At 48.5% G+C, this 21,789-nt stretch overlaps 8 protein-coding genes and 1 pseudogene across 9 annotated transcripts; 5 read left to right on the top strand and 4 right to left on the bottom strand.

The window, feature by feature from the left end:
• Nucleotides 1–613: 613 nt before the first annotated feature.
• Nucleotides 614–691, bottom strand: BJ212DRAFT_t63 (annotated as a pseudogene). The gene has a single exon. The product of its transcript is annotated as a tRNA-OTHER (tRNA).
• Nucleotides 692–1,292: 601 nt separating this feature from the next.
• On the top strand, nucleotides 1,293–2,042 carry BJ212DRAFT_1355719 (uncharacterized protein). The gene has a single exon (XM_041335677.1). It carries the CDS (start codon nucleotides 1,385–1,387, stop codon nucleotides 2,033–2,035), a length of 651 nt encoding a protein of 216 aa, XP_041192770.1. The 5' UTR covers nucleotides 1,293–1,384; the 3' UTR covers nucleotides 2,036–2,042.
• Nucleotides 2,043–3,107: 1,065 nt separating this feature from the next.
• On the top strand, nucleotides 3,108–4,206 carry BJ212DRAFT_1504375 (uncharacterized protein; the record flags this gene model as incomplete). The annotated part of the gene is made up of 4 exons (XM_041341608.1): nucleotides 3,108–3,245; nucleotides 3,319–3,400; nucleotides 3,453–3,619; nucleotides 3,689–4,206. 4 exons carry the CDS (start codon nucleotides 3,108–3,110, stop codon nucleotides 3,887–3,889), a joined length of 588 nt encoding a protein of 195 aa, XP_041192769.1. The 3' UTR covers nucleotides 3,890–4,206.
• A 177-nt stretch (nucleotides 4,207–4,383) lies between these two features.
• Nucleotides 4,384–7,217, bottom strand: BJ212DRAFT_1355708 (uncharacterized protein). The gene is made up of 9 exons (XM_041335676.1): nucleotides 7,152–7,217; nucleotides 6,936–7,099; nucleotides 6,842–6,869; nucleotides 6,596–6,746; nucleotides 5,914–6,561; nucleotides 5,645–5,866; nucleotides 5,459–5,595; nucleotides 4,797–5,399; nucleotides 4,384–4,744 (listed from the first exon to the last, which is right to left on the bottom strand). Exons 2-9 carry the CDS (start codon nucleotides 6,989–6,991, stop codon nucleotides 4,511–4,513), a joined length of 2,079 nt encoding a protein of 692 aa, XP_041192768.1. The 5' UTR covers nucleotides 6,992–7,099; nucleotides 7,152–7,217; the 3' UTR covers nucleotides 4,384–4,510.
• Nucleotides 7,218–7,564: 347 nt separating this feature from the next.
• BJ212DRAFT_1272154 (uncharacterized protein) lies at nucleotides 7,565–10,118 on the bottom strand (the record flags this gene model as incomplete). Its single annotated transcript, XM_041331001.1, has 5 exons — nucleotides 7,565–7,761; nucleotides 7,820–8,044; nucleotides 8,095–8,426; nucleotides 8,484–8,810; nucleotides 9,412–10,118. The coding sequence occupies 5 exons, from the start codon at nucleotides 10,116–10,118 to the stop codon at nucleotides 7,565–7,567; spliced, it is 1,788 nt and encodes a 595-aa protein (XP_041192767.1).
• Nucleotides 10,119–10,859: 741 nt separating this feature from the next.
• Nucleotides 10,860–14,519, top strand: BJ212DRAFT_1447023 (uncharacterized protein; the record flags this gene model as incomplete). The annotated part of the gene is made up of 18 exons (XM_041338342.1): nucleotides 10,860–10,878; nucleotides 10,996–11,065; nucleotides 11,127–11,187; nucleotides 11,240–11,521; nucleotides 11,574–11,649; nucleotides 11,700–11,854; nucleotides 11,905–12,046; nucleotides 12,096–12,426; nucleotides 12,472–12,636; nucleotides 12,687–12,797; nucleotides 12,851–12,926; nucleotides 12,979–13,073; nucleotides 13,127–13,173; nucleotides 13,223–13,488; nucleotides 13,543–13,569; nucleotides 13,621–13,780; nucleotides 13,833–14,118; nucleotides 14,174–14,519. 18 exons carry the CDS (start codon nucleotides 10,860–10,862, stop codon nucleotides 14,517–14,519), a joined length of 2,715 nt encoding a protein of 904 aa, XP_041192766.1.
• A 643-nt stretch (nucleotides 14,520–15,162) lies between these two features.
• Nucleotides 15,163–16,287, top strand: BJ212DRAFT_1430748 (uncharacterized protein). The gene is made up of 3 exons (XM_041337689.1): nucleotides 15,163–15,355; nucleotides 15,409–15,674; nucleotides 15,700–16,287. Exons 1-3 carry the CDS (start codon nucleotides 15,202–15,204, stop codon nucleotides 15,958–15,960), a joined length of 681 nt encoding a protein of 226 aa, XP_041192765.1. The 5' UTR covers nucleotides 15,163–15,201; the 3' UTR covers nucleotides 15,961–16,287.
• A 416-nt stretch (nucleotides 16,288–16,703) lies between these two features.
• On the bottom strand, nucleotides 16,704–19,284 carry BJ212DRAFT_203897 (uncharacterized protein). Its single transcript, XM_041342630.1, has 10 exons — nucleotides 19,196–19,284; nucleotides 19,015–19,136; nucleotides 18,367–18,963; nucleotides 18,076–18,315; nucleotides 17,749–18,020; nucleotides 17,591–17,700; nucleotides 17,410–17,537; nucleotides 17,175–17,362; nucleotides 16,911–17,125; nucleotides 16,704–16,860 (listed from the first exon to the last, which is right to left on the bottom strand). The coding sequence occupies exons 2-10, from the start codon at nucleotides 19,069–19,071 to the stop codon at nucleotides 16,718–16,720; spliced, it is 1,950 nt and encodes a 649-aa protein (XP_041192764.1). The 5' UTR covers nucleotides 19,072–19,136; nucleotides 19,196–19,284; the 3' UTR covers nucleotides 16,704–16,717.
• A 617-nt stretch (nucleotides 19,285–19,901) lies between these two features.
• On the top strand, nucleotides 19,902–21,618 carry BJ212DRAFT_1481016 (uncharacterized protein; the record flags this gene model as incomplete). The annotated part of the gene is made up of 2 exons (XM_041340195.1): nucleotides 19,902–19,985; nucleotides 20,041–21,618. The coding sequence occupies 2 exons, from the start codon at nucleotides 19,902–19,904 to the stop codon at nucleotides 21,616–21,618; spliced, it is 1,662 nt and encodes a 553-aa protein (XP_041192763.1).
• Between the last annotated feature and the right edge of the window lie 171 nt (nucleotides 21,619–21,789).

Raw genomic sequence — 21,789 nt, 5'->3', positions numbered from 1 at the left:
GAGCCCCTTTTCTCCGTTATGCATGCCTCGGTAGGCCACTCCTGCATGGTGGGTTGAGCTTTCCGTTACCTCTGTTGACATCTCTCATTCTCTGTCTGGTACTCGGGTCTTGCCGCGGCAAAGGAAAGTAAACAAAATTTTGTTCAGCCGACATAAAACGGGAGCACACGCACACTGTATCAGAACGATATGGCTCGGTCTGCCACTTTCAACCCTTCCAGCCTCGCCGAAACCTCATCGATGAACTCCTTCGGTCGTTGGCTCATCAAATGCCACCGAGTATGACTTGAAAACTAACTTGAAGGTGGGGAGGTTCCATCAATTTCCTGACTGTCAAACTCACTCTGTCCTTAGCTTGCGTGCATTCTTCTGACCTCCGGCCTCGTCAACATCTCTCGTTCGGTGGCGAATCCCGACAGTTTTGGTCAGTCTGTGGAGAATCTTGGCTGGCACGTACGCACCTCGTATATCTTATGTTTCTGAAACGATCGTTGTGAGGTGTAAAGGTAAATTCCTTTTCATGGACAGACTATCACATAAAAAGGGGGTCTCGGTGCAATGACTGGGCCTACCATGTTAAGATGGACCTCGGAGGATCTATACATCGCAAAAATTTTGTCAGCAGGTTTCGAACCAACTCCAAGAGGAACAGATTTTGACTCTGTTGTGGTAACCACTTGGCTATGACTAGTTAGATGGCCCTCCTAGGAAACCATCCAGTAGTCAATGTCAAGGTTTGTTTCGATAGAGAAAAAAACTGTATATCAACAGGTTTCGAACCTGCGCACGCCAAGAGAAACAGATTTGGATTCTGTTCTGGTAACTACCTGGCTAGGACTAGTTAACGGGAGTCCCTGAGGTAACCATCTATGAGTGAATGTCAAGGCGTGAGTGTGTCCTGATAGAAAAAACACTTGTTAGCGGATTAGGGCTCCGTGAAAAACTACCCACAGAGTTAACGACGAGTTTCTAACCCACCTCCACCTTCGAGGGGTTTTTGACCAGTTTTTGACACACTCAAAAAATGTGTTTTTTCAGGTCATTTTGACATTTTTTCGCTACGGTAATGCAAATGCCCACTGTACAGGCCCTTATAATGTGCTGCCAAGTCAAGCTCCACCATGGCTCTGCATTGATGGCCTATCAAATCACCCTAAGATTGCTCGATCAGCACGTTACTACTCTATCGCCCTCCTCCCGCCATTTCGATGCGGTGAAGGACGCTACATCATCTTTTGCAATGGATGCGTTCTCATGCGGTGTTCGTCGTGGCTCTTTCCCGGCTGCTGTGGAACTGGTGGAGCAAGGCCATGCAGTATTCTGGACCCAGTTTGCACGCTTCGGCACACCATTGGATGAACTTTCCGCATCAGGTAACGCTAGCATGACATTGGCAGCAGAGCAGCTCGGCTTCCGCCTTCGTCACGCGTTCGATGAGTCTACTGAAGACAAGTCCCCACAAATCCGTCAACTAACCATTCAATGGGATGATGTGGTCTCACCCATCTGCCTGCTACCCGATTTTCGCCGGTTTCTCCTACCTCCGCTATTTTCTGACCTCCAGAAGGCGGCAAAAGGTGGTCCTGTCGTTATCCTCAATGCAAGCAAGTACAGCTGTGATGCCTTGTTCATCACAAGTGCCCAAGATTCCATCTACGTCCCACTTGGTAAGATCATCCGATCCCATTGGCAGAACCCGGAGTTCGCATTCTTATCGGCTTGCCATGCTACTGTTGGTGATGAGTCCAGCCCCGATGAAGCTATCCATCTCGCTGCAGCGATGCAATTCTCCAGATTTCGCGGTGTGATAGGATCCATGTGGTCTATCAATGACGGGGTTACACACCAATTACATAGTACCGCGAGATCTTCAAATGCGGCCTGGACTGCTAGCCAAAACTCGTATACATCGGCGGAGGTAGAGAATTCGATAGGCTATATTCCCGGGATCATGTACATATATATTTTAGTTTTTGACGAGTTTTTGACACCCCAATATCAACCCCGAGTTATCGACTCGTTAAAAACACGTTAAAAACCTGTCAAAAACTCCAACGTCAAAAACTCGGTAGTTTTTCACGGAGCCCTATAGCGGATTTCCAACCTGCGCAGTGCAAGAGAAACTGATTTTTGATTCTGTTGTGATGACTACTTGACCAAGACCATTTATGATGAACATGCGACGAAGCCATAGTGAATGTCATAGGTGTGTTCTGATAGGGAAAAAAACCTCGTTGTCGGCAGGCTTCGAACATGCACTGGCACAGTCCCAGAGACAAATTTAAAATCTGTTGTGGTAACCACTTTGGCTGGGACGAAGTTGAGATGAACCTCCGAGGAACTGTCCATGAGTGCTAGTGAATGTCAATGTGTGTGCTGATAGAACAAAAACATTGTCGGCAGCTTTCGAAACTCCACAGTCCAATGGAAACAGACTTTGATTCTGTTGTTGTAACCACTTGGCTAAGACTGGTCAAGATCAGCCTCCGAGGAAACCATCCATGAGTCAATGTCAAGGTGTGTTCCGATAGAAAAAGAACTTGTTAGCAGGTTTTGAACCCGCGCAATCCAAAGAAATAGGTTTTCACTCTGGTGACCACTTAGCTATGTAAGACCAGTGAGATGACCGTGCGAGGAACTGTCCTGAGTGAGTCTTCATTTGAGTCTATCTATGAACGACGACCGCGTTGACCCCAAGCACAACTAGCGCTACTTTTCCTGGCCGATAACTGTTCCGGACAGTACTGTAATACGGATACTATTACTAGCATTTATCTTCCTGGATCCGCCTGCCTTACGGACGCCTCGCTTCAGACGAAGTTTGCCAACTCCCCCCAGAGCAGTCCTTGGATCCGTGATCCCCAACAGCGCCTCCGTTAACTTGAAGTACTTTTCATTGGTGAAGCCTTGCGCAAGATACAAAAGATGTCGAATGCCACGTCGACTCCTTGCCATACTCCCAAGCACGCCAACTCTCACTGTCGAAAATACTCTCGCTATCGACAGTACCCTCGCTACAATACACTCTCATTCGCTGAGCCTTCGACAGCTTCCCGTCGTTGCCGTCATCGAATACTAAACCTTCTGGATCTGCCTACCCCACTGACATGTCAGCTCAGAAAACCAAGGCCATTGCCTCCTGGCTAAAGCCCCTGATACCATTACTAAGCACACCGCCGGTCGATTCATGCCAGTGCATCTCCCTTTTACAGCTCTCCGATATCAGGCTGAGAAGTGCCGCCCGCGTAAGCTCAAGCAGCAGAAGGTACGGACGTGTTCATCACTAGACGAAATATGTCACACACCATATTTCACTAGTGCAAACTTAGAGCTTCCCGAATGAACGCTGCATGCGACGGCATCGTCTGTTCTCGCCTCCAGCGACACGTCAACAGAATTGGTCAGTCATCTTTGGTGATGCCCATATTGTTTATTGAATTCTTTGCTACTAGTTGGCGACCTTGCACAAGTCTACGAACAGATTCGTAGTGGCCAAGCAGCTCTCATTGACCACTGGATTGCTGGCATGGCGGAGGTGATGCTTGCCTCGATGTTGGCTAGCAACCGCCAAACATCGCCACTTCCTCACAGAGTCGATGCAATTTCTACTTCAGAGCTGGTTCGTGAATTATGGCCCGCCTTGCGTCACTTCGCTAGTGGACAAATGCAGTCTTAAGCTCGATTCTAGCCGACACCTTCCCCCCGCGGCTTCATTACCAGTAACGCCAAGAACTTACCGCCTACTCAATACCGACCCTCCCAGGGTCACGGACCACAAGCCGACGAGAATAATACGACGCCATCACGACCATTTCATGACACGCATCACGACACTTACGCCACGACACTATCAAGCAAGATCACTAACGACACTCAAGACGGCGCGTGAACGACGCTCACCATGGTCCATGATTTTCAAAATGCTCAAGACAACACCAATGACGCTACGATGCTATCAGTAAAGACACTTCACGACACTCACCACTGACCTCATCAAAAATGGCCCCCGTCATCGTCAGGAAAGCGATGTTCCAGCGAGACGTGTTTCGACGCTTCAGAGAACGAGTTACCTCGTCGGGTGAACAGTTCGCTAATCAATTAATCATGCTTGATACCTATATTACTTGTTTCCCTGACTTGCGCTGCCTGCTTGCGCATTGTTGTATTTAATGATGATCGTTTGCGATGACAATTTTTTTGCCTGCTCGCGCATCTTTGGATTGAAAGTTTTGATAATCCGGCGCTGAGGTAGCACGCTGAAAGAAGAAAAACATCCTGATGCTCGCTGAGTCGGGAAGGACAGCATATTTGTAACTAGAGATACCTTGATCTATCTACCCTTTCGTTATCGTATGGACACTGCTCTGTCACACCAGGAAAAGCATATGTATATCTATTATTATTTTGATGTATCTATACGGGTGCACATCGAGAGCACGAGCGAGAAATTATTATGAAGAGGTGACGTAGTGCAAATACAAGAGCTAAATCCACCGTGAATAGCTTATGTTCACAAATTTTCCATTAATCGGTTGGAATTAAACTGCGCATCAACCGAGCGCAGCAACTTAACAAACCGTTTCCAAGTCTTCTCTGTAGGAGCGTCCGTACTATCAATCTCGTTTATGACATGCGGATCCGGATACCTGCGCCCATACTTCCCGTAATGATCAACAAGAGTGAGAATTTTCCGACACTCCTTTCCCCATTCCGGAGTGAGGTTTAGTGTACGCAAAACATGTCGCTACGTAACAGAACAAATTAAAACCGCACTGGATCAGGGACTGCAGACTCACTCTCTCAACCCTGGAGTTTGGCGCCCCATCCCAGTGTGATGGTGTTTTCCTATCTTCGTGTTCCTTGACTCTATTTTCGACGTAATTATAGGACCACAGGACGTCAGAAACGCGCCTTGGACCTCCGTGAGAGGTGATCGACATGCATCGAGGCCAATCCTTTTCGCCCTCTATGTCCGATCGAATGAAATTGGCAATCGCATCGTCCCTTTCATCTGCTGTCTCAGCATAGCGTCCAGGAATGGGGGGCGATATTTCTCGTACACCATCTTCATCAGAAGAGGAGCCTTCTTGGTCTTCATGTCTCACCTGTCTCGCTCGATGTGGCGTGCGACTAGGAGAAGGAGTCCTCTGGACTGAGTTTCGTGGTGCTTTATTTTGAGGTGATAAATGGCTCTGGGATGGTCGTTTTCTCTTCTGGGGGCGGTAATCACTTTGTGACAACAAATCGATGCGCGTATCACATGTGACTCCCGAATACATTAGCTGTCTTGGCATTTGCTGTTGAGATGGTGACAGGGCAGTGTCGGAGTCAGAGCTAGATACTTGTGGCAGTTCAAGAGGAAGCCGGGGAGGTGGAGGTAATCGACCCTTCGGGACAGGCTAAGAAGTGAAATCAGCGCCTCTATGTAACATAGTCAGGCGCGTCAAACCATACGTACAGACTCGACGACGACTTCAAGTGTGCGCTCTTTGCTCACACCAAGATTGCACGATTCTACTTCGAGGACGTTATCAGTATCCACACGCATGAAGAACTGGCGATATTTTCCACGAAGCGTGTACACCCTCGCAGGACCTGTAAAACAAAATTACAACTACGATTTACTAGTCAAGGGGTAACATACCATCTATCCGCGATGGTCCGGCTTGCAAAGTCTCGCAAACCTCTTTTGCGTTTGCCCAAAAACCACTGTCTGGATCTTCCCCTGGCCGAAGAAACACTTTGATCTCTGCAAGCTGGTGATCTGGGACTCCACTTCTAATATCCTCAATGAGGAGCGTCAACATCCGAAGAGGTTGCGTTTGTCCTCCAGGGGCTGGAGGTGCTGCAGATCGTTCTTGTGCAGCTGCAGAAGCGTTAGATCAGGAAGCAAGGCGAAGGCTACCACCTTACAAAAAGTCGGTCCCACAGGTTCTTGACGAGATACTGCACTTGTGGAGGGTAATCGTGAATCGAGGTTTGCCTCATAATCACGACGATAATGTGCTCCTGGGTGTGGGTAATGCATATTGGGAGATGGTTGAAGTTGGCAACCAGAGGCTGATGACTGAGCTAAGGAACTAGGGCCCCGAGCAGTGCGTTGCCCGGTTGGTTTCTTGTTCCGTTTATTCTTGGCAGGGGTGGTATGTCCGTCAAGTTGCCCTTGGGCGCAACTGCCACTTGGAATTGTGTTATTGTATGCACCCGGTGCCGCACGATACGAACTACGTGGGCCGGACACTACTGTTGAAGATGCGGCCGGGGAATGAGCTTCCCCAGGTGACGCACCATCAGCGACTGAAGGGTTAGACATGGTGACACTAGCACTAGGCGATGCAGCACTGCTGATGCGATACATTGAAGAATACGGACCCCCGCCAGCACATAGTGTGGGCTGTGTTGAGGGTTCTGATGTGTGTGCTGGTGGGGGCTCGGGTACCTGAGCGAGTCTAAACCGGCTGGTCTGAGCGGAGTACTCCGGTTTTGGCCTCCTTTTCTTCTTCTTGGGTAGCGCCTGTCCTGGGAGAAATTGTATTGCATTTGGATTTGACGGGAGGACAGCTTGGTAGGTGTTGACAGTTGGGATAGGGAGCACGGACTGGCTGCCATGAAAATCCAACTGCTTGACGAATCAATGGTGCTGGGGTACCATCTCTGGAAGATGTATCCGCATTAGTGTCGACTGGTGCAGGGACTACGTGGGTCTCATCGTCAGAATTTGGTGTGAAAGACCGTTTCTGCCGTTTCTGCAAGGTTGTGTAGGACATGTGAGACAACTGCATGGCCATGACGAGTAGAAGAAAAGAAGAAACACGTGTCAGGAAGAGAAACGTTCACTTACAGAAGCGGGTGAAGACTCTCTGCTGCTCCTAACCTCATGTGATTGGTAAGTGTGCAATTGATATTAACCGACCAGAAGAGACTCGAGCACTCACGATGATGACGCACCACGTCTACCATATCCTATTTGTGCATCGTTGTCGCTGCCCATTCGTTGTATGAGTACTTTTACCGGCGAAGGAAATGGTTTGTAGCAGGTAGAGAGACTGTCAGCTGGTGAAACCAGGTGACAACCTCGCCGTTTAGCTACTGTCAGTTACTGTGGGTCCCAAGATGAAAATAAGCAAATTTTGTTGTGAAATAGTTCTTACAAGTGTGATATAGTGTATACCCTTCTTAGCAGGAACTGAGCGAAACTGTGGATCACACAAACTGAATGGACCTACATAACGAAATCGCCGCGGCAGGTGGTTGAAGCAGCGCCGTACAAGAAAGGAAACTCAGGTGCCAGTTACCTGTCCCAAACATGGAAGCACCCCTAATCATAGATACTGGTCAAGTCTCTTACGTGAGATCGTGTCGCAAACTCTCCTTATCACCGTGTTATTAGCTCTTTGTCAACGTCCGAAGTCGACACATTGTTTGTTGGTTACTTTACATGATTCGTTATTGATTTGAAAATTCCAGTGCACCGAAGCATACAAGATATCGACATCGTTCGATTACGAAAACTGGTCAAAAAAAATGGGGAATATTTGTACAAGACTGGCAGGCTTCAAGGGCATTATGGGTTTCCGTAGATCCTCTTTGCATTTAAACTAAAGATTGAGTCGATTGCGTCCTGCTCCACCGCAAGCTCTGCAAATGACTCGCGCACAAGCGCATACCAGTCTGCGGGGTTAAGGAGCGGGGGTGTAGCCAAGGAAGGTGAAGTTCCAAAAATGATACGCTCGTAGCCAAATGCTTCCAGCACCGGACCAACTGCCGGAAGTTCATCAGCGCTGTACCAATATTTAAAAATACATACGCAAGAACTTACTGAACATCTTGATTTTTCGTTTCCATTCACGATGTTGATCCATTTCTGAAGTTGGATCTGCGGGACCTGGTACGGTTTGATTCCACATGGGAGGCGTAAACTTCACATAGAGATTCGGAAACAATGACAGGGATGCAGAGTGTGCTTGATAATTGCGATAACTTGGATCAGCGAGGAGCTTAACGATCGGTAGGCTTAGGTCATGGGGTGGCGGTAATATATTGGCTAAAATTTTGTCAGTTCCAGACACTCACCTTAAGGGCAAAAATGCTCACAAAGGACTATGGGGACCTTCCTGTCTCCAGGAAGATCGGTTGTGGCTTTCATGAGAAGGTCCTCAAATACTTCATACTTTGCGACATTCGACATGATATCACTTTGAACGTCAATATCGACGAGACGACTGTTTGAGAATGCCCATTTCAAAGTCTCGATGGCCTGAGATTTAGCTCCTAGTGCCTCATGCGAAGCTGTGTATGAGGTGTAAAGAGACTGGGGAATTCCAGATGACTCTGAGTGATCTGAATAATCTGATGGGATGGCGCTAAGCTCGAAGGGAGCTGCCACGGAAAGTACTCGAACATTTTGTGTGAGAGAAGATTGCAGTCTGAGTTTCGTAACCAAGATAAGGAAATGCAAAATTTCCTCAAAAACAAAAGCTTACCCTTCTGGCACCGAAAAGTCGTTTAACAATAAAACGGCACCCGCGACCTCAGTGCCAGCCAGATCAAGGCCAGCACTTTCGAGCGCCTCAGACCGCAGATGGGCATCAATGACTTCGCCTGGAAAGAGCGCACTTGGAGTTGGAGGTAAAGGGAACATGTCAGAAGTCCCTGTGCTCGGTGGGCTGAACGCAGACAGAGGTAAACTCGGGAGGTTCTTCGGCCTGCGACGGCCACCTGCCAGACCAGGCGATGGAAGGGGTTGTACGAAGCTCATGATGAGGATGAAATAGATCCTGGCAATTGAGTATATGTAGGGGCAGGGGGCACTGTCCAGTGTCCGTAAAAGTTGATGTATCTAATTGCAACGATCAAAGCATGACTGATCTGAACCATAACATTGAACAAGTTTATCAGATCGCAGTCTATTCCCACGCACCAATGTTGTTCCAGACCACCGGCAAGCGCCTACAAAACAAACTAAAAGTGCGCTATGTGCCGTCGAAACTATTATCATCAAAACGCTTAGAATCTACTGGATGATCCATGTTATCATTGAGCGGATCAAGTTATCTATTTCTCAATAACCGCCAAGCCCTATTTCCTACCCGGTGCTCGTGTCCGGGCAAAATCCAACTAAAAATAACCATCACTCATGGTGTACAGTAAACGATACTTAACTTAAAAGGTGCGTTATCTTCGAAGTTTGTCATAAAAAGAGTCCAGTATAACTGATGTGATACGCAACGGGCATGTTCTATCAAATGTTCATCGGGTCATGTCCGCATAGTCATGGTACAGTGGTCGTTTCAGCCATATTGGACCGAGTTGGGCTGGCGATGAAGACCGCTGCATGCGTTCGTTCCATTGTTGCATCTTTTTCTGTGCCTTGCAGAAATGCCTGTCTTAATGAAAAAATATTGATGTGACAGGTCAGAACTCACTGTTTGATCATTTTCATCGACTTCTGCAGCAAAAATTGCGTCAAAGGCATCAAGCGCAAGCTGATGTTTTTCGTACCGACCTTGTTCTCTGTCATTTTCGAATCCCTCTTTCCGACCCATTTTGTGACCCTGCTTGAATCCCGACTCTCGTCCTTCGCGGATGCCATATTGTCTACCTTCTTCGAACCCATCCTCCCTGCCGTCGTCAAAGCCCTCCGCATACCCAGCATCCCAACCCTCGTTATGACCGGTTACGAACCACTTCTTCCGACTATACATCGAACCTTCTTCTACTACTTTCTCCTTTGCTTGTTGCTTGCTAAGTTCGATTTGAAACTTTCTCGCAGTATCCCGCGCTCGTGATGCGCTGTCATCGGCTTCATTTCTTTGCCTCTCTAAGACGCGGATGTCGGCCTGAAGTTTTGTGACCTGTTTTTCCAGGCTTTCGATGCGTATTTGATACCGCCGCATCTCTTCATTGGCACGCGCCGCATCGAGTTCTGCGTAGCGCTTGCCTGTTTCAGCGGTACTGACACGCACAGTCAGCTCCCGCGCTCGGGTTTCTGCGAACTCTGCTTTGGATTCAGACTGCTTTGCCCTGCGCATTTCCTGATCGAGCCTGTCCCCAGTCGACCGAAGGGTCGATCTAAGGTGCTGTGCTTGCTTTTCTTCTTCTGCTACCACCAGGCTCATCAATGTCGAAGCAGAGTAACGGGGTTCACGGTGTTGTGAGCTAGATGACTGTCTATAACTCTTCCTCCCGTCGGTGTTGTAGAGCGTGTTGATAACAGCAGGATCTTTTAGTAGTTCTTTGAGGGGCGTAGGGGTCATCGTTGCTGCGCGTATTTGTGCCATGACGTCAATTCTGTTACTGTCTGGTATGTTTCCTTTGCTGGGATCCGGGGGGGAGGTGGGCAAGTTAACATCGCTGTCATGACCAGAGGTGAGATGCTCATGAAAGCGAGAGGGGGACATTGGCTTGCTGGTGCAATAAGGAGATGGTGTAGCTTATAAGGAATGGGAATTGTGTTTCTGGAATCTGCAATGACACTGCACTTCATATGTGCGCAGTTGCTATGCTCAGGGCATACGACCCCACCCGTGGTGTGCACGTGTTGATGACACTGCCAGTTTAGTGATTGTGCGTAGCGACACAATCTGGCGTTCTAAGCGCTGTAATACTTACCTCGTATGTATGGGCAAAGCCCACAATATTGTAGGCGATATTGGCTGTGTGTAATTGTACGGCTTTTTGACTGCATACTCCTCGAGACCTACAGCATCGTGGTGTTTACGTCAAATCAGAAAAGGAAATAAGTTCCCATAGATTTGACATTGATCTCCTTGTGCGAAGCACTTTAAATTTGTAATAACTTACAGCAATTCGTTTGCCATCTACCTCTTGCTCAAGTATTTCTTGGATAAACTCGCAGAATGTCGCTCAAAGCTGTAGGTCCGAATATTTTCTTCATTTTCTTGTCCTTGACTTGTTGCGTGTAGATTGTAAAATGTGTGTACACCGACACGTTCTCTTCTCCGCATTTTGTTAATCCTAGGGCATGAAACCTAGCCGTCATCTCTGGCGACACCCTCGTTTTGCGTGGACGTACAGGACCACAAGGGCAGAGTCCCAAGGAGAGGTGTGCAACTCAGAGAAGTCTGATAGGAAAGCGACACGGTCTGACCCGCTACACTCCGCAGAATCCTACACCTTGCTGATGTCGTAGCTCCGAGAATGGGAAACCAGACTCGAGAGGACGAGGTAAGATACAGTCGCTGCATTTCTCGTCAGTCTTAATCAAAGTTATTTTCAGCCATGGGCATTTGAGTCTCGTGATTTTCTGCGTGCATTGGCGGTAGGCAAAGAAATTGCATTTACTTCCACACATAGCTTTCCTTCCAACGACGATGTCACGCGCGACTCTGGCACTGCTGAAATCGGAGGTGTGGATGTTGCCTCTGAGATGCTGAAGAACGGTTGGGCCAAAGTCAAGGAATCGAAACGGGACCCCTCGGAAGACGATATCCGAAAACGTGACATCGAAGCTGAAGCGAAGGCGGCAGGAAAGGGCTTATGGAATTCTCATGGTCCGCAGGTGTGTATTCTCGGCTGCCATACAAGTGTCGTCGCTTCTGTCATTTCCGCAGGCCCGCGTCGTGCACCAAACAATGCCGACTGATTCGCAAGCGTTTGTTTCGGAGTGGAAGGGGAAGTCCATTGATGGTATGACGTCTTCTTACGACTGCAATACTTGGTTTGATTCATATTTTTAGCACTTGTGGAACAAGTGCGGGATGGGTCTACTCTCCGGGCCCGACTTCTCATGCCGGATGGCGAGCATCAAATAGTCAACATTGCGCTTGCTGGTGTTCGTTGTGCCAGGACATCCCCAAAACAAGGAGAACCCTCAGAGCCTTGGGCAGAAGAAGTAAGTCAATTCACATATCAAAATAACTTTGTTTGGATTATGGTCTGCAGGCAAAATTCTTCACAGAGTCCAGGCTACTCCAGCGATCTGTACGGGTGATTATCCTATCGTTGCCAACTTCGACAGCAACACCGTTCCAAGCTGCAGCTAACAGTGCACCACCTCCACCGGCATCGATATTTATTGGTTCTGGTACGTCGTTCTCCGTGTCTGAGAGTATATTTGGCAATATCTGCTGCAGTTCTCCATCCCGCTGGCAATGTAGCCGAACATCTTGTTGCAGCTGGGCTCGCTCGTGTTGTCGATTGGCACGCCGGTATGCTGGCTGCAGGAGGAGGCATGGAGCGCCTACGTGCGGCTGAGAAAGCTGCAAAAGAAAAGCGAGTGTGTCTGTACGCCAATGTGCCAACTGCCTCTGCATCGATTACCCAGTCGAATGGTACTACTAATGGGAACGCGCGCGTCTTCGACGGAACTGTCATTCGGGTATGGAGTGGCGATCAAATATCTGTCGTCGATAAGGAGAGCGGCAAGGAGCGCCGGTTGCAGCTCAGCTCAACAAAAGGTCCCAAGTGAGTAGTACGTCTTGGTCGTCGACGTCTTCTGATAGTTGTCAGACTCTCCGACCCTAAGCAGGCTTACTATGCACAGGAAGCTCGCGAATTCCTTCGGAAGAAACTTATTGGCAAGCATGTCAAAGTTACGGTTGACTTCATTCGTCCTCGTGACGGCGAATATGAGGAGCGCGAATGTGCCACAGTTAGATACGGAAACCAAAGCTCGTAAGCGAGATACATATTGTGTTTTATATTCACTTACATTTCCGAACCAGCAACATTGCAGAGCAATTGGTAGAAAAAGGCCTTGCCTCCGTTGTCCGCCATCGACGTGATGATGAGGATCGTTCTTCTGACTACGACAAACTGATGGCTGCGGAACAAGCGTAAGACAACGACACCCTCATTTGTGTTAGATATTACTGACTCTTGAACTCAGCGCTGTTACTGAGACCCGTGGTATCCACTCCGGCAAAGAACAGCCGGCTGTAAAGCCCCCCGTCAACATTTCAGAGGTATGTATACCTTTTGGTATCCGTTCCTCACAGATCCAGACTTGTTTTCTAGTCTGGTGCACGTGCCACTACTTTCGTCAATGGCTTCAAGAGGCAAGGGAAGGTATCCGCTGTTGTCGACTACGTTGCCTCAGGGTCTCGCTTCAAGTGCGGTTTAGCACTATGTTCTTACGAATAGTTCTGAAATGTTCTTTCCCAAGGCTCTTCCTCCCCAAAGATAACCAGTCGCTCACCTTGGTTCTCAATGGTAAGACTGACAAAAAACAGTTTTCAAACCATACTTGATTATTTCTCAGGCATTCGAGCGCCTCGAACAGCGCGTAATCCTTCCGAGAGAAGCGAACCATTTGGTCAGGAAGCTGCAGACTTTGCAACTCGCCGGTACATGCAACGCGATGTTGAATTTGAAGTGGACACCGTCGACAAATCTGGCGGTTTCATCGGAACGTTGTGGTCGAAGGGTGAAAATGTCGCAATTTCACTAATCAAGGAGGGCCTTGGGTCTGTACATTCCTTCTCCGCCGACGGCTTGTCCTGGTCTACACAGTTGTACGCAGCTGAAGTGAGCGCTGCCTTGATCCTTGAGTATCAACTTTTTTGATAGTCATTATTTCAGGCAGAAGCCAAGCAAGCACAAAAAAACGTAAGCCGCAACATTAATGTACTTCCTTTCGAGATTTAATCATGTTTCAAGTTATGGGAGAACTATGATGAAGAGGCAGAGAAGGCTGCTCAGGCTCCCCCTGCTGAAGATGATCCTGGACGTCTAAAGTCGGAATATCTGGATGTCATTATCAGCGATGTCCGGGCAGAAAATGGCTTCAGTTTCTCAGTACAAATATTAAACACTGAGGGTAAGCTTCGCACAGAATTACCCGAATGACTATTTCTCACCGTGTACGCCAGGCATCGCAACATTAGAAAAGCTGATGCGCGATTTTTCTCTACACCATCGCGTCGCACACCTAGCACCATCGAATTTCGTGCCGAAGGCAGGAGATTTGGTGTCTGCCAAGTTTTCGGATGGGTCATGGTACCGTGCCAGGATTCGTCGTGCATCTCCAATCAAGAAGGAGGCTGAAGTAACATTTATCGACTATGGAAACCAAGACAGTGTCTCGTTTTCAAATATCCGTCCTCTCGATCCCAAGTTCCGCTCCCTGCCCGGTCAAGCGCAAGATGCTCGCCTAAGGTAATGGTGCAGTTCGCATTTTTATCGTTTATAACACTTATGCTGTTGTACATAGCTTTGTCAGGCTTGTGGCTTCCGAAAGCGAGTATCACGCAGATGCTGTTCAGCGCTTCCGTCAATTGTGCGAGGGTCGCAAACTTGTGGCCAACATTGACTACAAGGAAGGCGCTACACTTCACCTGCGTCTCATTGATCCCAATGACCCCGTCGCTACGCAAGATCCTTTAGCTTGCATTAATGCTGACCTGCTCCGCGAAGGTCTGGCATCAATTGACCGCAAGGGCTGCAAATATCTTGGTGCATACCCACACGTCATGAGTAAACTGCAAACTGCAGTCGCTGAAGCGAAGCGTGACCGTGCTGGGATGTTTGAGTTCGGTGATGTTGAGGAGGACGAGTAATTACTATTAGCGATAATCATCAAGCAGTGGTGACCGCGATTTAATACCGGGGAAGACTTAGTCAGCTAATAATACACTTCATCTCACTTTCATCACGTTCAGGATTGATATTACGCTTGTAGAACGCGACTCCAAGCATGGAACCTACGAGCCAACTTGGCGCCAGTACTTCACTTCCTCAGCTAAACAAAGACCCGCAACTTCTATCAGGCTCAGGAAGTTTCCAGAGCTACTTATCTTCAGCTGGTTCATATCACCGTCACGCTAAGGGAGCAGGTGTCCATCTTGAGAACCAATCGTCAGTTCATGTCGACAAGATCCAATCACCCTACCTTCAAAGCATACCAGTCGAAGCTTCTTCCCATTCAGGACCGTTGTCTGGTGTTGTGCGATTCATAACCAACTTCCCTGGATTTCTGCTCGAGGACCTACACCGCTTCCGCTATGGACACTTAGGAGGGCTGCGGATTTTGTGGTCTCTGTACTGCTGCGTGAGCATTACCTTCCTCTCTTTCAAAATGCATAGCGCCTTGCGATGTGCTGTTGCAGCCGGCCGTCCACACATAGGCCATATTCCAAGTACGTTGCTAAGGATATTGGAACACTCGTTTTCTAAGATGCAGACGTGTCAGACACGTCGTACCGTGTTTCCCCTCTCTCAAATTTATCGATTCAGCAGCGAATGTCCATCGCGTTTCCCAATATTCCGCCACCTGGTCATCTGGAGATCTTCACCCTGTCTACTCATTCGTCAGTGTCCACTGACCTCACCGCTTGCCTGTGGACTGAAGAAGACAGGCTGCGCGACACCATTACCACACTCGCGACTTGGTCGGGTGATTTGGACTCAGTCTTTTGTTACGGAACGCATTCACTTATGGCTGTATAGGTCCCATATCTCTGGTCATCGTGACCTCTGCGCGGTCGGGTTCGACGGACCATCTAACCCTTCTCAAAAGGTTTCCAGAACTTACGAGCATCTTTGATACGCATGCCTCATTCGGTCTTTCGTTCCACGTACTTCAAGCCTCATCTTCTTCTGGAGGATCCGCCAATGCCTATTTAAATGTTGCTCGTCTCTTGGCGCCCACTGATCGAGTTGTCCTGTTCCCAGATGGTTTGCCTTCGCACCTCTCGAGTAATTTGTACAGCTCCGTCATTCGGTTGACGTCTCCTGCAGCCTCTTGTACTGGGCAACAATAGCCGTAGGACATATCCATTCGCCCCGATGTCCCCTGTTGTTCTTCCTAAGGATTATCCTACGTGGTGTACTGAGCGTTTTTCTCTGTTCCAATCTCGATCACTCGACTGGGAAGACTGTCTCTGGCAACTCTGGCTTGAAAGTGCTGGTGAGGTCAAGTCTACAGCGGTGGATAACTGGCCAGTGGTGGAAACTGGTGAATCCAATAACTCCGCCCTATCCGTACGTTGCACGACATAGAGGCCTGGCTCCTTCATTTGTGTCTTACGAAACACTTCAGGCAAAGCTAAGACGACGCTGGACTGTCAAATATCGTGCAGAAGCCTGTGCTCTCGCTATGAAACGAGCACAGATCTTGGAAGCAACCAGTTATGCAGACAAGAAGGCGTTCCAGTGGCGCAAGAAGTTTTGTCACGAGGTGAGATCTTGATACCCTCGAACCGCGGTTTGGAATCGCTTGTTGAAAAGGTTTAAGTCTCTGGGTACTTCCCCGGCAAACGCTTCTTAATCAACGGACCTGGAGGCTATTCTAGGTTTATGTTCACTCAGACTTTAATCGAAGATGCATTAGTATATGATGTCTATGGATGTGAAAGAGACATCAAAAGATTCGATCACCACACGAAAAGACAGAGTCATTCAGGTATGAAGACTGCAATGTGTGAAACCCAATGGCTCCCTTCAATGATGCGTGCGCAAAAATTGCGATGATATAAAGCAAACCTGATTGATGGGAGCGCGTTGACACGGCGAGCTCATTTTCTTGGATCAAGAATTTTGCAGTTAGAGATATGGTAGGCAAAGACCTATAATCCAAAAGTCATTGGGGGAATCGTTCGTTATCGCACTGTTAAATCATGCATCATAAGACACAAAGCTAAAGGCGTGTCTAGTATGGCCCTGACCACCATTGCCAACGAATCGGCAGATATGCGCGCGGAGATATCATTGATGATTTCAAGAAGATGACGCAGCCTCTTACACCGTATACAATACGCTAGATCACGTTGGCGGCGAGCCGTCGGGCTTCCACTTCCTCGTCGTCCTCCATTTCGTCATCTGGCCCCTCTTGGTACGTGGCCCATATAGCATCCATCTGTGGTGCGTCCATCAACAACTCCAAAAGATCCTTTGCAAGCCCTGTGCCATCATTAGCCAGAAGCATGAACAGTATATAATTGGCAGCATACCAGCAACTCTTTCCAAGTCCTGTTTGTCCTCCTCTTGCACCCACTCGGGCACATCAGCAAAGCTGAGACGTCCCATGGTAACAACAAAAAGATGTACAAGACCGTTGTAGTGCCGTGGTGCGCGCTCTAGACGTTCTTGCAATCTGAGGGGAGCCTCAGCTTTAAACATCAAATGGTGCAAGAGAAAGGTTGTTTGGTTCATCCGTTGGATCACTCTGAATAGACAATATAAATGTGACCAGTTTAAGGCAGGAAACTCGTCACCTTGAAGCGGCCTGGGGATCAAACTCCATTGCCTCGTCGCCTTGCCACATAGGTGCTGATAGCCCGTACAAATAAACAATGATCGAGGGTATCACGGACTGCGACTCGATGATAATCGTGTGAGCAGTTGGATGAGCCTCGGAGAGCATAGCAAAAAATGTCAGGATGTGTCGCTTGATCCCATCGGCCTGTCGTGGTGTAAGTAGATTACATAAAGATTACACTGCCTAGGTACCTCGTCACATGTTCTACTGGAATCAGTCAAGAGAGAGGACATTCGCTCGACATGAGGGAGCCGAGTATAGTCTTGTAATTGCCCCTCGGTGTCAGGAAATGATAAAAGGGATTGGAAAAGGACAGGTCCTAAGCGTGATTATTCAAAAAACGGTGGATTATCGCAGGAAGGTCATGCTCACGAGTTGACAACCGAGAAAGCATCCGTGTACTTTGAAAAAGAAACCACATCGGCCGAGAGGAATCCAGAAGTATCGATAGCACAGAAGGGCAACGAGGTACGAAGGCTAGCCTGTATCACTTGTCAGTCATGATTGAGCAGAAAATACGTCATCTTCACCTATTTTCTAAGTCACTCGGAGTATTCCAACACAGGGCTTCCAGTAGTGCAAGTGATTCCTTGGCAAGTAGACCTAGCTCCGATTTTTCAGTATCTTGATATTCTAGTTTACTGACGTGATCCTGAATAATAGAACATATCACAGCAAGAATGCGAGGTACCCCGTCTTCTTCGGAGTCCGTCGCCTTATCCACCAAGAGATATGGATGAGGTGCTGGAAGAGTGTACGTTATTTGAGTCAGCTGACTAAAAAGGGCGGCTAAAGACGTTATCTGATGGAGATATATGTGATTCATGAATAGAATAAAATACATATGAAACACATACATGGTTAGAGGCGGCCAGTATATCTGCCATTTCTGTTAGAGCCCCGCAAATCGCTTGGGCTGCGAGTTCCCAAGCTTGATGCCCTTGAGCGGGTACATTGGCGAGAACGTCAAGTATACGAGAGCACGCAGAAGTATATGCGTCTGATTTGGGTCCGATTGGCAGTGAAACTCCCAACAAGGCGTGAAATGTAGTCATCCTGCAAGTCGGTTCCATGTGCATTAGGACAAGCCGATGCAACTATTCCGGTTGTTACAGAAAGCCAGAGCATAATGGGTGGCCCAAACTTACATCCACAATCCACCTGCGAGGCTCCACCTCTTCAAATTCCTCGTCCACAGTGGTATGGATCTGTGGATCCTGAGCTCCGTCAGTCATTTCGACATCTTCTTGCGAATAGCAGTTTATATCCGCGTTAGAGTCGGCCATGAACACGTCCTCTTGGGGTATCGCGCCAGAACCATCATCCTGAACCGTTTGAAACGAATTCGTCTGCGTGCCTCCGAAAGGAAGTGATGCTGGTGGTGGGCCACCGTCGAATTGCACTTGCAACGGACCCCTCTGGCTTGAGTCAGTTGCCTTGCCTTTGCCTTTCCTGAAATCTGTCACCCGCGACTTCGTAGGGGATGCGGAGGGTTGGAATCCAGATGGTAGATTTCGGGTTTCAACCCCTAGTTTCTTTGTACGCTCATTATTTACAATTTCGCCAAAGCGAGGTCGGGTGGGACTTTCCTGCACGACTCTCGAAGGGCCTGCCACAGCTCCGCTCTGGTTCCACCTTTGCATCTGCAAAGGCACGGGCACAGGCGTCGCAGGGGGCGCCATTGGGGCTTTCTTGGAGCGTGCAGACCATGGAGACTTTCGGGTAGATGTCTCGATCTCATGTTGCTGTCAAATACATCATTAGCCTCTAGCTGAGTAGATAGAATTCATCCATACCTTGAAAGTAAACAATGTCTTCAGACGTTCTGCTTCCTCTTTCATTTCTTTTTGCATCTGTTTTTGTTTGGCTTCCGATTCCTCCTTGGCCGCCCTGAGCTTCGCTGTTTGCGTTGCATGATCTTGACCTATCTAGTTAGGCTTTCAGTGGTCCTAAGGTGACCGATTGATGGCGAGTTACCTTCTCGATGTTTTTCCTTAGTATGACAACTTCCCCTTCTTTGGCGAGTTTAGCAGAAAGCGCGTACCGCAACTCTTCCTGCAGCCTCACTTTATCTTTGTGAAGCTAGGCACACATAAGGTATTGTTACCCATTACTCATTTATAATGCAATGATCAAACCTCGTTCTTTTGCTTCCGCAAACAAGCCAGATGCCTTTCGAGTGCAGTAAGAGATGGGTTCACGTTAGATGCAGCTTGAGGGTTCGATGCGATAGGTTGTTGCAGTTCAACTCTGTACGTGTCATCGTCGCACACCGTGATGTCCGGTAAATGTTCGGTATCATCAGGAGAGCGACTAAGGACACTGAAATCCTGCGGAGGACCTGTGTCTAGTTTTTGTCGCTTCGCTGGGGGTGGCAGGTCCTCCGCATCGGGCTCACCGACACGTTTGGACTCCTCAAACCTGGATTCCTCCTTGTCGAGGATGGCCAGCGTTTGATCATCCAAGACGAAGTCATCGAGGAAGTCTTCATCGGAGTTGAACATGAAAACGGACTCTGGATCTTGTCCTCATCGAGTGGACGCGTCGTACTGAAGGTGAGAAAGAGTTGCCACTTCAAGTACTAGTAGCACATCACCAAACAGACGCGACGCGCTCCGAGTCAAGCTTCACTCTTACTGCCACACGGTTGCATCGCGCGTTTATTTCCTATCGTCACACAGACATGTCTTGGAAAGCAAGCTTTCAGCAAGGTATTTCTAACTTCAAGAGAAACAAACACGCGGAAGCCCTTGTACTCTTTGATGAAGTATGTCTATCAATCGCATCCTCTGTCCAGTTGACGGTACTAATCCAGAGTGAAGGCCATTTCGCTCGGCTGTGACTCGTTCATCGTTTATGATTCTCGTGCCGCCGTGCATGAAAAGCTTGGGAACCATAAAGCTGCTCTCCTTGACGCGAAGAAAGTTGTGGATACTGCGCCCGATCGCTGGCAAGGTTATGCTCGCTCGGCACGTCTATTTCATGCGCTTAACAAGCACGAGGTGGCCATCAAAATGATCGACCTCGCTCTCGAGCGTATCAAACCAGACGATGCACAACGTCGTCAAGAACTCAGTGCGCTGAAGTTACAAGCAACTGATGCCTTAAAGGCTGCTGACGAAAGAAGGCGAGCACACATTGCAAAGACAGCATACCACATCGGCAAGTTACCTGTGGAAATTTTTGCGGAGATCTTTGGTTTTGTGGTTGCTGCAGACCATGCACAGATTCTCAAGTTGTTACATGTCTGCAAACATTGGCGCGGCATGGCTACTAAGACTCCTTTACTTTGGCAGACGCTGGTGGTTTCGAAGAACCGACCCACCAGAAAGGTACGATTATGGATGGAACGAGCTCAGACACACATATCGTACCTCTCTTTTCGCCATAATATATCGGAAATGGACTGGCCATCCATCCTCTTGGAACTCTCGCCATTGTCTTGGTGTAGCCTCCGTTCTCTCTCAGTATCTGGAAGTTTGTTCTCTCGACTCTACGATCTGCTCCAGCAATTATCCAAGACAAAAGTCATTTCGCTTCTCGAGCATCTGGATGTCACAGGGTGTCCGGGTTTCGAGAGATTCTTGCCAGACTTCGAGGACTCTCACCTAGATACCCTGAAAGTTGCCAACTTTACCCCTTCAATGGGCGGGCTGTGGAGTCGGGTGCATCGGCTCAAAACAATGACCATCGAAGCAGGATGGATAGAGATATTCCCGGCTCTGACGGCCAATCAGTCACTAGAGAATCTTGTGCTCTCTAATTTGGTCCTAATCTCGATGCAGTCGGGTGGCGATGACCGCGCCGAACTTTCCAACCTCCAATGCTTGAAACTCTTCAACATTGCATCGGTCTCTGTGATCACTCGCATCGTTGTCGCACCCAATTTGCAAGTTCTGCACTTGTTCAACATCAGCCATTCGTCTGACGTGCTGGAATTTGCGCACGCCGATCCTCTTCGAGCTTTGAGGGAGCTCCGGGTTGGAAGCTGCACTACTACCGCCAGTTCGCTGAATATCATCATCGCTGGAGCGCCTTTATTGGAAACCCTCCAGATATCAGGCATGCACGGAGTCGTTAATGATGTACTTGACTTCATATGCGGCACACGTCCAAACGATCAGCATCAAGACGTGTGCACCTTCTTGAAACATGTCGACCTTTCTAGCTGCGGTGACCTACTCACCAGAAATGCTTATTCCCTTGTCAAGACCCGCCTGCACACTGATCAGCCCGTCACTGTAGATGGAGGTCAGCTCGGGTGTAAGGCCGAAATCGAGTCCTTGCGGTTAGATGATTGTCCTCTTATGGAAGCGGAGATGCTGCCATGGTTCAGAGGAAAAGTGAAAGTGTTTAGCTGCGTGTATATGACGAAAAAAGAAGGCAAACAGAGGCGTTGATCGACGAGCTGAGCTGAACCTGCACCGGTACAATCTCCTCCGGACGGGTGGGCGCAAGTAGGCATGTCGTGTATTCACGGAGTACTGTGAAATCGTTACTTACAACGTGATTGTAGTTTGTATCGCTTTTCAAGGACCAAGTACATAGACTGAACATCAAACACTTGTGAA

The sequence above is a fragment of the Suillus subaureus genome (genome assembly GCF_016647635.1).
Source record: "Suillus subaureus strain MN1 chromosome Unknown BJ212scaffold_17, whole genome shotgun sequence".
NCBI lineage: Eukaryota > Fungi > Basidiomycota > Agaricomycetes > Boletales > Suillaceae > Suillus > Suillus subaureus.
This window is presented reverse-complemented; position numbering and strand designations above follow the sequence as displayed.